Genomic DNA, 14,324 nt, shown 5'->3' with positions numbered 1-14,324 from the left:
ATATTTTCTATGATTAATAGTAAATAATTTAGACTTAAAAAGTAAATAATTTACATTAATTAATTCTTATTGTAAATAATTAATTTACTATATATTACTACTAATCAATAGCAATTTTAATATTTTTTTGGAAATTATCACAAAATATTATAATTTATTATTAATTAATTAGTTATAGAAAATTATTAGGATTGTAGGAATGACAATTTTCCCTATAAAACTAGGCCCTACTTTGCTATCCCAGATAGGGCAAGTTTTCTCGATTCTTAAATAGGGTTTGTATATAATTTCCTAAACCCGATGATAAATTAGTAAAATATCCGTAGATTTAATATTGATCTTTAAAATATTTCTAAAATTTTCTCATATTCTTATAATTCTAATATATCATAATTTCATTTATAAAAGACTCTAAATTATCCTAATCCAATTCTTAAAATATCCTTAAATTCCTATAATCCTATTTATAAAATATTTATAAATTAAAGAATTTAGGAATTCTCCATCTCACCCCGAAGGCCCGAACTCACCCCGCCACTGTAGTCGGGGCGGGGATGTAGGACCGAAACCAGGAATTTGCTCACTGCTGTCTTGTACTCTTCCGTTGACACTTGAGCGTGGGGTGTGCGTGCCATATGTAATTACGTATCATTAGGAGCGCACTGCGCACATCTGGTCCAGCAGGGACGGAGAAAAGAATTCAGTCTTTCCGTTCTTCACTCAGAGATGGAATGTGAATGGACGAAGATTTGATGATGACGGAGATGCTGAGTAGACCTTCTGGCGATTTCGATCTAGATTCGTTTCTGCAGATACATAGCAGCAGCGATGACGACGACCTCGGTGGTGTCCCCCATCGCACCGTCGATGAAATTCTAAATGACTCTGATTCATCATCTTCTTCTTCGTCAACCTTGTTCGACAGTGCCGCGTTTCGTCGCGGACGCTTTTCCAATATCCCAACATCTGGAAACAATTTAAGTTCATTTCCGAAAGAGGAGAGTCAGATTCATGACGATGACGCTTCGGTATGCAGTCATGAATCCCTTTCAGTTTCCCGAATTTCGATAGTTGACGAAACCCTAAAATCCCGAGAAGCCCTAAACTCTGCACGGTTGGAGGAGAAATCTATTGATTCAAATACTAGTTCTCTTAGACGAATAAGATCTGATGAACCTTCTGGTAATACGTTCTCCTTGGGTCGGAGTGCTTCCCGCCCCTTTTCTCCCCTGTTCGGTGGAGTTAAAGCAAACCCTAAGCCTGGAGCTGCCCTGGCTGCTGCTGCGGCCGCTTCACGTTCTATCCCCACTCCTCATGCAGCTGCGATCAAGTCGAGAAGAGCGAGCAGTAGTATTCAGCGGAAACTTCTTCATACTGAAGAATTAGATAATTCAGTTGGTGAGTTGAACACTTTTTTAGATGGAAATGCCCATGTTGACGAGCCGTCTCATTCAGGCGGTGCTTGCGATGGTTTTGGATCTGGAATTGTTCTGGTAGGTAGGAAATTAAGCGAGGAAGATGAAAAAGTGAGAAAATTTCGATCTTCCAGTGCAGAATCAATAGTGCTGGAATTCTGTGGAGGAGATGAAGTTACAGAAAATTCACATGAGAGTAATGAAGTTTCCTGTCTTAAAGATATGCAAATTGAACGGGCGCAAGCTTCGGAATCAGATGGAACTGGATTACTTTCCCAGGAAAATTTATCGAATCTCAATTATTCTACTTCCACAAGCATTGTTGAACCGCAGGCCACTTCACCTATTGGGACTGCTGAGGTTCTCGATACGGATGAGAAATCTGAAATTTCAAATTCAACTAATATTAAAAAGGAGAACCATCCTTCTTTTTCTACAAACGAGAATGCTCACAAGGAGGATCTGAGTTCTAATGTTTCAGATTCTATTTCTCTTGAAAAGGATATTCCTTCTTCCCCTAGATACGAGAAAGCTAAAAGACTGCAAGATGATTTAGTAGTTCAGGGACTGGGAATACACGATTCAGAGAAGAGTGTGTCATCCGATACCAAAGATGGAGAAGTCAGTTTTGTGGGTGATGATACCAGTTCAAGAAGTGACATTACTGAGCTTGTTGAAGATAAATTTCTTCAATTGGAGAGCAAGAGGGTAAGTAAAAAAACAGCAAAGAAATTGCGGCCCTCTAAGAAGCCACTAGAACTAGCTGAGGAAGTTGAGAAAAAGCATGCTTCTTCTGGTTTGCATTGGGAAGAGGGAGCTGCTGCCCAGCCAATGAGGCTAGAAGGTATTCGAAGGGGCCCACCTGCAGTTGGTTATTTGCATATTGATCCTGACAATGCAATTACACGAGCCATTTCGTCTCAGGCATGCAGGCGTGACCATGGTTCTCCACAAGTTCTAGCCGTTCATGCCAACTTCATTGCCGTGGGCATGTCTAAAGGAGTTATTATTGTCGTTCCCAGTAAATATTCTGCTCATAGTGCTGATAATATGGATGCTAAGGTTACTTCTTAGTTTCGTCATTTATTTTTCCTTCTTTGCATCTTGTAGCTACTCCTTGAGCAATTTTTTCCTACTATTATGTTATGATCCTTATTCTAGTAACGAGGATCTTACAGCTTCAGGTGTAGTTTTTCATTGATATTGTCAAAACATGGACCTGAACGATTCAGGGTACACGTTCTTTTAAACCATAGGCCATCAAATCAGTTCATACTAACCACTTCCTCATCTAAAAGCCTTTCTGACATACCTCTAAATCTTTAAAACCTACCAGGGGGATTCTGAAAATGCCATTAGATAGATGGGTTATATTGTAGGTGGCATTTGGAGACCAAGAGATAACTCAATGTGATAATTTCCGGTGCCTTGGTTTAACAATTCATAATAAGGGAGAGATTGAGGAGAATGCCACCCAAAGAATTAGAGCAGATTGGGCAAAATGGAGGGGTGCATCTGGACTTTTGTGTGATAGGTGAAACAACATGTCTGGCTGTGTTGTATGGAGTAGAGTGTTGGGCAGTCAAGAAACAACATTTCTAGAAAATGAATGTGGCAGAAGCACAAATGGTAAGATGGAGGAATGGAAAAACTAGAAAAATTGTAGGATTAGGAATGAAGTCATCTGTAGGAACCTAGGAGTAGCTCCAAAAGGTGATAAAATGAGAGAGAGTAGACTAAGATGGTTTGATCATGATGTAACACACATAGAAGACCGCCAACAACTCCAATTAGAAGAAGCGATTTGTTACAAGTGGAAGGGGCTAGCAGAGGTAGGGGTAGTCTAGAAAGGACATGGGTATAAGTAGTAAGAAATGATTTAAGCACTAATAATTTAGCAGTGGATAGGACGAATGGGTTTTTTTGTTTCTTCCCTGAAGACTGGGTAGCCTTTCTCCCAATCTCTTGTGGGTAAAATATTGAAATTTTCGTTATTGATCTTTAATAAAAGTTCTCATTATTGATCAGAAGAAGAAAAAGAAACCTATGTTTTATAGTTTGTTGTCCTTGGATTGATTTTATTACCCTCTAGTAACAGTTAAGTTTATCCAATTCCCATTTCTGCAAAATTTTTGTTTCTCTTTTTAAGCATGTCTTTATTATTGCAAGATATCATCCAATTTCAAATGTCAAAATCTCATCTTCCAGTTCATTTTGTTCTTCAAAACAATACCCTTGCGTTCTTGTGTTTTGTACTATTTTTTAGTATATGACCATTTAAGTCATTATTACAAGTGTTTTTATTCATCTGGAATTTGATGGTCTAGCCCATCCTTCTCTCTTTTTTCCCTGAAGTTATCTCATAGGGTCTGTTTAGATTGCCAGGTATAAGTGAAAAAATGGCAATGATCGTATGATCCAGTGGATAATGGTATGACTAGGGAGTAATCATTCCATTATTCATTGAACTAGTGGAAAAGGTGGAATAAAATTTGTTCAGTATGTGACCATTTAAGTGATGATTACAAGTGTTTTTTATTCATCTGGAATTTGATGGTCTAGCCCATCCTCCTCTCTTTTTTCCCTGAAGTTGTCTCGTAGGATCTGTTTAGATTGCCAGGTGTAAGTGGAAAAATGCCAGATTCTATGATCAAGTGGATAATGGTATGACTAGGGGTCTTGCTACTATGCTAAAACTATATGGGAATGGGTTCTCACTTTTTGGGTGTAGCTGGAACCCTCCTATGAATGTACAAAGCTTGTTTTCTCCTTCCTTTTTAATCTGGCCAATGAAAAGAGGTAGGATCATGTGGAGGTGTCTGAGGGCTGCGGTGTGTTGGACATTATGGGAAGAAAGAAACTCAAGATTTTTTTTTTCCAGAAAAGGAGAGAAACATTGAGAACCTAATAGAGTTGATCCATATTAGGGTGGTACGTTGGCTGAAATCTCTGGATTTATTCATGGATTTCACCATGGATGACCTGTTGAGGAGTTGGAAAGAGAGAGCAAGTTCTGCCCAGATTAAAAGGGATACAAGTCCCTCTTGGATACCTCCCCGCTCGGGCTTCCTAAAAGGCTAAAACTGAATTTTGATGGCAGCAGCCTTGGGAACCCAGGTTTGTCGGGTATTGGGGGAGTTTTCAGGAATGAGGAAGGGATTATTTGAGCTATTTACTTTGGCCCTATTAGAGGGGGTAACTCCATTAGGGCTGAGATTTTTACGGCATTGGAGGGAGTTCAAAGAGCAAAAGACCTGAACATTAGGAGGCTGATAATTGAAGGGGACTCAGAGGTCGTGGTAAGATGGCTAAAGGAAGACAAGACTGCAATGTGGAATCACAACAATGAAAGGAAAAAGTTTAAATGGTTGGAAAAGATATGGAGATAAATTTCAATTGGGTGAAGAGATCTGCTAACTCCTTTGTGGATGGGCTAGCAAAGCAAGGGGTGACTAGGGATTTTTTATTGTGGGCTCATTTCTAATCTTGTAATTTTGCTTTGATGGTTGCAGGGGAGTTAAGATATGTTACCTCCCTCTGCTTGTATGTATATTATAATTCCTTTTAAATCTTAATGAAATTCCATGTTATTTATAAAAAAAAGATAATGGTATGACTGGGGACTAATCATTCCATTATCCATTGGACTAATGGAAAAGGTGGAATAAAATTTGCTACTTCTTGCATTTCACAATCTTTTTTCAAAGCTTAACAACAGAGTATGGAAACAAAGGATGCACGAGTCCTTTTCTGTCCTGCTTATCCATTTCCACTCTTGTGCAAAGCATCTTAGTGCTTCATCTGGTGCTACTTAAGGTTCAGATGATTGGTCACATTACTTCTATCCTTTCCTAAGGCAAATCAAATCATTATTATCTTACCCCCATTCTGTTGACATCCAAGGTTCAAAATATCGATACAAGCCGATATGCTGGTAGGGGTGTATCAGCCTGTATCTTTGCTCGCATTTTATTTATTTATTTTTATCTTTTCTTTGAAACTGGTTCAGAGGGGCTGATTTATCCCCTGAACTAGACCAAACCTCGAAACACCCCCTGTAGGGGTGTACCGGGAAGCCTCCGATACGATACGTATTGGTCGATACACCCCGATACATTGCAATTTTTTGATCCTTGTTGACATCTATAGTTTCTCATTTAAATATTTTATATTTGCCTTGCCCACCTAATTTGGGATCAAAGGTTGATAAAAGGTAAGCCAACTATATACCTTTCTCTAGGTCTATATGGGTGTCCATGCAATTCTTGAAACATGATAGCCATTGTAAATTCAGTGGCTGTACAAAGAATTGCTTCGGAAGAAGGGTTTCGACATTTCAGACATGCTGTGTTCCCTTTGCAACCGAGAGGCTGAGACGTCAAATCATCTTTTATTGAACTGTAAATTCGAACCATTTTTCTCAAAGCAGTTTGTTAGATGAATGACAGATTGTTGGCATGACAAAGAAAGGGAAAGTCAGTTGGTCTGCCATCACCTTGGCAATTTTATGGGCAATCTGGCTCAAGAGAAATTGCAGAATTTAGGAGCAAAAAACTTCATCAGAAGCAGAAGTCATCAACAGGGCTGTTGGACTTCTCTTAGATTGGTTGCCTATTCATAACACTTTCATGGATGACACTTTGGATGTTTTTTTTTTTTTTGAGGGTGAATTTCTTTTGAGGTCCTTTTTTGGCTTATACGTGTACATATACTCATTGTACGGTGGACCTTTTGTTCAAATGAATATGTTATACTTTATCTTTCTTCAAAAAAAAAAAAAAGATTCTATCTGATTCAGTTCTCTTTGGAGTGAAATCTTTTGATTGGTTCTTCAGGCTTGTTGGATATCTGGATGTTTTTAGGACTTAGAAGACTTATTCTAGCAAGTATTTCTTTTTTTTTTTAGTTCCATCCTTTAGGAAAATACACATTTTGCTGCAAAGGTAGAATCTTGGGTTGACAAGCATGAGAAAATAGGTTTTAGTATGTGAACTGCCACTTTATGCAAGAAAATGCTGAGTATTAGGTTTTTATCCGATTCACCCTCCCAAGACCCTCGGTACATTGGGTAAATTTTCTTTATTGATGTGTTTGGTGCTAAGTTAAAGCTTATGAATGTTCTACCTCCCAGAGAAACCTTGTGGTACTGACTCCATTAGGACCTCTTTTTTAGACTTGGCATGTATTTCATTTATTAGTTGAATTTTAATTTACTAGAATCTTTGTTAATATTTCAGTTTTAGGACCTTTTTTCTTTTTTTAATTAGGACCACATGTTGCAATTCTGTTTCTACTTTCAATCAAAATAGTTCAGACCTATTAAGATATGTTTCATATGTTCCAGATGTCCATACTTGGTGCTCATGGTGAAAAATCTCATTCCCCTGTAACTTCTATGTGCTTCAATCAGCAAGGGGACCTGCTATTGGCAGGATATGGTGATGGTCATATAACTGTTTGGGATGTTCAGAGGGAAGCAGTAGCAAAAGTAATCACAGGGGGACATACAGCACCAGTTGTACATACACTATTTCTAGGGCAAGATTCTCAAGTTACACGTCAGTTTAAAGCAGTTACTGGTGATTGCAGAGGTCTTGTTCTTTTACATGCTTTCTCAGTGTTTCCCTTGTTTAATAAGATCACCATCAAAACACAGGTTTGTTGTCTTTTCCTGGGAAGTTGCTGTTTGTAGACCTTGAACTTCATTCTTTCTAAATTTCACACATTTATTTGTCAAAATTGTTCTTCTTCACTGTATAATGAACTTTCTGCCTATTGTTTGAACAGTGCCTTCTTGATGGGCAAAGAACAGGTACTGTACTTACTGCGTCTCCTCTTCTGCTTTATGAATCCCATGGGGGTAATCCAATATCTGCACAAGGAAATGCTACGACTTCTGCCAGTGGTATTGGTAGCATGATGGGGGGTGTCGTAGGAGGTGTAGTTGGGGGAGAAGCTGGTTGGAAAATCTTAAGTGAAGGGTCTTCTTTGGTTGATGAAGGTGTGGTCATATTTGTCACCCATCAAACTGCTCTGGTGGTATGGATTCCTGAGATAAAGTACACTAAATCCAAATGCCCATTTAACTTAGCAACTCATCCTTTTTTGATAATCACTTGTCAACTTGTCCTTGCTACTATGTTGACTTCATGCTTGCAACATGTTGAAGATGCATATCTTTCTTGTAGGCAAGGCTGAGTCCAACTTTGGAGGTCTATGCCCAACTTTCTAAGCCAGACGGAGTTCGGGAAGGTTCTATGCCTTATACTGCATGGAAATGTATGACACAACCCCAGGGTTCCTCCACTGGTAAGACATAATTCATTTATCAGTCTTAATTTATTAGAAACATGTAAAAAAAGTTCTGTGCTGGGTGCTGACCTTTCAAAACTTTATCTGGACTTGGTGCCTGCATTTCCAAGCAAAGCTTGAAAATTAATTGGATTTTCAAACAAGTTTTTTTATATACATTTTTAAATATGGTTTTGTAACAGAAAGTTTTCCTGGGGAGACATTTGAGAAAGTTTCGTTGCTTGCAATTGCATGGGATAGGAAGATTCAAGTAGCAAAGTTGGTTAAATCAGAATTGAAAATATACAAGGAATGGACACTTGACAGTGTAGCAATTGGTGTGCAGTGGTTGGATGATCAGGTATGATATCTGTATTTGTCTTTTCTTTATATCCGTTATTACACATTTTGCAATATAGTTTTATTTCCTTATCTTTTTTCTTATTTTGTTTTCTGACCTTGTGTGGTTAACACATGCATGGGGATGCTTTCTTTTACCTGCTCTTAGATTTACAGGATTTTGAAGGTCTCGTATTTCTTGCAGATGTTGGTAGTTCTGACACTGAGAGGACAGCTGTGTTTGTTTGCTAAGGAAGGAACTGAATTGCATCGAACAAGTTTTTCTGTAGATGGTTCTGGAGGAGTTGACATCATTACATATCATACATACTTCACTAATGTTTTTGGTAACCCTGAGAAGGCGTATCACAATTGTGTTGCTGCAAGAGGAGCTAGCATATACATGCTTGGGCCTATGCATCTAGTGGTTTCTCGTCTTCTTCCATGGAAGGAACGCATTCAGGTTCTTCGAAGGGCAGGTGACTGGATGGGTGCACTAGACATGGCAATGAGGCTCTATGATGGCCATGCACATGGTGTCATTGATCTTCCCAGAACCTTGGATGCCATACAGGAGACCATAATGCCCTATCTGGTGGAGTTGCTGTTATCATACGTAGATGAAGTATTTTCTTATATTTCAGTGGCATTCTGCAACCAAATTGAAAAGGTAGAACAAGTGAATGACCCAAAGAGTATAAGAAGCTCTGTACACTCAGAGATGGAAGAACAATTTGCACGTGTTGGTGGTGTTGCAGTAGAGTTTTGTGTTCATATAAAAAGGATCGACATTCTTTTTGATGACATCTTCTCCAAATTTATGGCTGTTAAACATGGAGGTATTTTTCATGATAATACATGCAGGATGCTATGCATCTAGGATGTGATAAAATATTTTTTTTATCAGCAATGCAAATGCGAAACTCATTATGAAAAGAGTTATCCCTGCAACCTCAACAAGTAAATTGCAGGGTACAAAGAGAAGAGCATATAGCTATAATAGAACTTCACAAACCTCCTCCCAGATCTGGTGTACCGCATACAAGATTGTCCCTTGTAATCCCAGATCTAGCTAATGAATCTGCTTGGGAATTAACAGATCTTGGAACTTTTTTTTGGACAAGTGTTCTTGGAACCTATTTCAACAAGCAGTTCAGATTTGTAGTCAAGGCTTTTTTGTTTTCTAACCAGAAACCTTAGTGCCTGTGATGTTCTGATGTTTCTTCCCCTGATGTAATCCAGTTACCACTACTTGACATCCCTTCTACTTGTAGATATATCAATTCAACCTTAATTGCAGCTAACTTTAGCCCTTGTAGTAATACTGGAAACTCTGCTCTCAGTTTTCATTACCAACAAAGTCTGAGAAGCAAGCTATGTAATACGCTTATTCCATCATCTTTAACTATAGGTGCAACTTGGGTGGGCTCAAGTTGGGCTTTTTTCAAAATTTGAATGGGCCTGGCTTGATGCCTGAGCCTAAAGCAATGTAAAATGCTAACTCGGGCCAACCTTAGTTGTACTCCTATTTAGCCACACTTCTGATACCTCACATCCTTGGGTTGCCTAAGCTGCTGCACCTATCAAAGTTTAATTTCTATAACCTTGCTCTAGAGGCTTAGGGACATATTGACATATCGATATTCTAGATTGATGTTTGTAACACTTGTTATGGTGATGACCCAGTTTAATCCTCAGAGTCCTACGTTCAGATTTAGGGGGCGTGTTATGATGGAAATTCAGGTGATTTTCAGACTTTTTTGAAAGAACAGGGAATTAAATCTAGGAGATCTTGCCTTAGTACCCCACAACAGAACTGGGTGGAAGAACAGAAGGGGCATATTTTGAGTGTGGTGAGGACCCTTCTTTCTGACTTTCATACACCTAATTCCTTTTGGGCGGAGGCGGCCAACACTGTTGTGTTTCTTAAATTTGTTTCCTTCATCTGTATTACACAATTCTTCACCATATGGATGCTTGTTTCATCGTTCTCCTGATTTTTCTATGCTCCATGTGTTGTATGTGTTTGTTTTGTTAACTTACCTCATGAGCATACAAAGCTTACTCCTTAGGTGCTAATGTATGCTTTTGTGGGATATAACTTTGATCAGAAGGGTTTTCTTTGTTGCAATCCCTGGCTTCATCATGTGCTTATCTCTCGGAACATAGTCTTTTTGGAAAATATCTCTTTCTTTTCTCACATGGCAAAATATCTACTTCTTCTGGTTTGTCTTTGTAGTCTTTTGATTTTGCAGGTCCAGTGGATCTTCATCTTCATTAGTTCCTTCTACACGACCATTCTAGGTCTACATGAAGGGACATCAAATTTCTCTAGCCCCTACACCTCTGCCCTCTCCACTTCTAGTTGTTGGATCTATGTCTCCTATTGATTTAGTAAGAACTCCACTCTTTTCTACTCCTGATCCATTACCTACCTTAGATCCACCTTTATGTCTTTCTACTCGTGTTTGATGCCCACCTGGCCGCTATGGCTTCCCATCTAGCCACAAGTCTTTTTATGCTGTCTTGTCTTTTACAGAAATTCCCAAGGCTTACCAACAAGCTATGGATGTCCCACATTGGAATGAGGCTATGGATGTTGAAGTTCAAGCATTACTGGAAAATGATACATGGGACTAGGTTCATCCTTTACAAAATGATTTTGTTATTAGCAGTTGTTGGGTGTACTCAATAAAATTGAAGTCAGATGGGAGCCTTGCTAGATATAAAGATTGCCTAGTTGCACTAGGTTATAAGTAAGAATATGGCACTGACTACGAAGAGACTTTTGCTCTTGTAGCAAAAAGTGACCATTGTGTGTATAATCCTTGCTATCTCTGCTATTAAGAAGTGGGTTATTCATCAGAAGAATGTAAAAAATGCCTTTTTGCTTGGGGATCTGAAGGAGTCATTTTATATGATGCCACCTCTTGAGTATAACACTGCACTTGAGTTGGTTTGCTGATTGAAACAGCCTTTTTATGGCCTCAAATAAGCACCTAAGGCCTGGTTTGAGAAATTTAGATCCATGTCCACCATTATTGATGTTGAGTTTACTTTGGGTTTTGCATACTATTCTTTGTTCTCTCTGAGAAGTTCTTGTGGCATCACTCTATTGTTGGTATATATGGATGATATTCTGTTATTGGAGATGATGCTAGTGGTATTTATTCCTTGAAACAAACTCTTAGTTACTCATTCAAGATGAAAGATCTTGGTCATGTATCTTACTTCTTGGGCTTAGAAGTGTCTCGTTCTAATCATGGGCACTTTGTTCTCGTTGGTGGACGATCAAGTCTCCGAAAGTTTGGAGGAGGTGACGGGGAAGAGAGAGGATGTGGGGAAGAGAGGAGAAAAGAGGAGAGAAGGGGGTTGCCTCCTTGTGAGAAACCCTAGGTCAAAGTTGTATTGTGTTGTCTCCCTAGGGAAGAATTGCTCTCCCCTTTTATAGAGAAAAAGCCAAGGCTATATAAGGGGAAGGACTTAAAAGGAGACCTTTCCTGTTAGGAAAGGAGATCTTTCCTTTATGTTTGACTATTAAGGGAGCATTATTGGGGTTTCACCACGTGTCTAGTGAGATCCTTTGAAGATAGGGTTTTCTTTCCCTTAAGATCCTCTACGTACGCTATTTCTTTTGTGGCCCTTTTGTACTGACGTGGTGCGGGTGACGTCGTTGTTCGGTGGGCGCGCTTTTATTAAACCCACACGGGTAATTTAAAGATGTATGTGTGATCGGCTTTATCGTAGGTTTATATTTGTCTAAGGTTCATTGCGGATCACGCTAGCCGAAGTTTATCGTTACCTGTTTCGAGTATGAACTCATCACAGATTTGCGATGGGTTATGAACTCATTGCAAACGCGTAATGGGTTATGGATTCATCGCAGGCATCCGTATAGTCTTCATTTGACACCCTCTGTACTCTGATGGTCTTAGTGACCACTATGTACCTACACTTTGTCAATCAACAATATGCTATTGATTTAGTGAAACCAACCTCTTTGATGGATGCTAAACAGGTTGATACACCTTTTGAACTTAATCATAAGCTCTCTAAGGAATATAGCAAGCTCCTTGCTGATGCTACCTCTTAACGACATCTGGTTGGTAGTCTGATATACCTTACAATGACTCAACCGAACATTTCATATGCAGTTCAGTTAGTTTGTTTCTACCCTGTGGAAGCCTCATATGTTAGTAATTCATTGGATTGTCCGTTATATTCAAGGGACCCTGGCCTCTTCTTTTCTTCATCCTTCCCATTCACTTTCAAGGCCTATGTTGATGTTGATTGGGCTAGGTGCTCTGACACTAGATGCTCTACTATGGAGTGGTGTGTTTTTTTGGACATTCCTTAATATCATGAAAGTGTAAGAAACAACAAATTGTCTCTAATAATCTATCGAGGCAAAGTACCGCACAATGCCCTTAACTTGTAGTGAAATGGTGTGGCTCCGTGCCCTCTTGAATGACATTAGTCTTTCTTATTCTTCTCTTATCCCTTTCTAAGCAGATAATACGATGCAATCAAGATTGCCTTAAACCCAATATTATATGAAAGAACAAAACGTATTGAGGTTGATTGCCACTTCATTAGGGATCTTTACCTTATAGGCCATATTATCCTTCCTCATGCGTCTTTTGGTCTTCAACTGGCTGATTTCATTATGAAAGCTCTGACACATGCTCGCCATCAATTTCTCAATGACAAACTAATGTTTTTTTCCCAACATTAGTTTGAGGGGGGATTTAGAGATATGGGATGATGGGACCATGTTTATATTGTACATTGCTTGTATCTTATCTTGTTGTAATTTCTCCTTTTCTCCTTGCTTCTATTTGTATTTCTCTTGTTTGTGAGGGACATAACCTCCTTTCACACTATTTTGAGTTAATATAATTTGTTCTTTTTTGAACAGGTGAAGTTACACATCCGATTCAACTATGTGTCATTTGAACTGCTCTAACATGGATAAGCACAGGGAAGATGGATAAAATTATACTATAGTCAATAGGGCTATGCAATTTGACCTAGAAAGGTTTACTGGGTCAAAATTTCTGATAAATGTAGAAATCTCTGGTGATGAATGGTGAGAATTGCCAAAAAAACTTGGAATTTGTTTGCAAGAAGAGGGTGGGGGGAGGGTTCAAACAGTCAAGAGGGAGTAATGATGGGGATGGGGTTTCAATTAGAAAAAGAAGTTAAAGTAGGGGTGTGGCTTAAGGAAGGACAAACTGTGTCAATGAAAGCAATGTGATGGATTCTTCCATGAGAGTTAGAATCCCTATTTGTGGGTTGAACCACTTTTATAAAAATCCTAAGTGGATTGATCATGTATGTAAATAAATTAGGGTGGAGCTTGTCCATTGTAAATAAATTCTCTTAACATAAATGATAGTTGGGGCGTACTATCACATTAGGCAGAACTGAAGAATAGACTTGGGGGGGGGTGGAGCTTGTCCATTGTAAATAAATTAGGGTCGAGCCTATCCATTGTAAACTTATTCCTGTAGAGTTCAGCAAGAGAATTTTGCAATCTTTTAATGTTTTTTTTTTTTATATGTATTAATGTTTGTTTCATATATACTCATATTTTAAGCATACTTTATGTTGGAACAGCTAATGTATTAGATACAACTATATCATCTAGATCATATTACATAATTGCCTATGGTTCTAAAATACTTAATTTTTTGTCTGCTTATGACCTTTCAATGGCACTAGGTACATTTTTGGAGCTCTTGGAGCCATATATATTGAAGGACATGCTTGGGTGTCTACCTCCTGAGGTATAGCTTATGGTTAGTTAGTTGCCTTGATGGCAGGTAAATTGGAATACAATAATCTCTTATACTCTTTTGTGTTTTAATTTATTTTGTAGATTATGCAAGCATTGGTAGAGCACTACAGTGAAAAAGGATGGTTGCAACGAGTTGAACAATGTGTTCTTCATATGGACATTTCTTCCTTGGACTTCAATCAGGTGCTCTTTCTTTCCTCTGTTTTAGGAAGTAGGATGTTGAGTGACAATTGATTGCTTGGCCCTCTTCTCTGGTGTTTTTTTTTTTTTCCTTCTCATCTATTTGTTTTATCTCGTAGGTAGTTAGGTTATGCCAGGAGCATGGATTATATGGTGCCTTAATATATCTTTTCAATCGAGGTTTAGATGATTTCAAGGCACCTTTGGAGGAGCTCTTGCAGGTTCTGCGAAATAGCCAAGGAGATGATGCAGTTGCTATTGGGTATGCAGCTTAAATCTGTTGCATATCTACAAGAAAC

General features: G+C 38.6%; 1 protein-coding gene across 5 annotated transcripts in view; it reads left to right on the top strand.

Annotated features, from left to right (window-relative positions):
• Positions 1–509: 509 nt before the first annotated feature.
• The window catches only part of SETH5 (transducin family protein / WD-40 repeat family protein), a 37,250-nt gene continuing 23,435 nt past the window's right edge, over positions 510–14,324 (top strand). For 2 of the 5 annotated variants that reach the window (XM_088981083.1, XM_088981081.1), the window contains exons 1-9: positions 510–2,477; positions 6,760–7,071; positions 7,203–7,454; positions 7,604–7,724; positions 7,910–8,067; positions 8,251–8,884; positions 13,770–13,834; positions 13,927–14,028; positions 14,145–14,287. In XM_088981083.1, coding sequence (XP_088837209.1) covers positions 738–2,477; positions 6,760–7,071; positions 7,203–7,454; positions 7,604–7,724; positions 7,910–8,067; positions 8,251–8,884; positions 13,770–13,834; positions 13,927–14,028; positions 14,145–14,287 — 3,527 coding nt within the window. In that variant the 5' untranslated portion in view covers positions 510–737. The remainder of the gene's footprint in view (positions 2,478–6,759; positions 7,072–7,202; positions 7,455–7,603; positions 7,725–7,909; positions 8,068–8,250; positions 8,885–13,769; positions 13,835–13,926; positions 14,029–14,144; positions 14,288–14,324) is intronic. The other 3 variants (XM_088981082.1, XM_088981080.1, XM_088981084.1) reach the window with 2 other exon arrangements.

This window comes from Nelumbo lutea, chromosome 3, assembly GCF_056320005.1.
Source record: "Nelumbo lutea isolate HS-2025 chromosome 3, American lotus-T2T, whole genome shotgun sequence".
Taxonomy (NCBI): domain Eukaryota; kingdom Viridiplantae; phylum Streptophyta; class Magnoliopsida; order Proteales; family Nelumbonaceae; genus Nelumbo; species Nelumbo lutea.
Note: the sequence above shows the minus strand (reverse complement) of the source record. Positions and strands in the feature narration are given on the sequence as shown.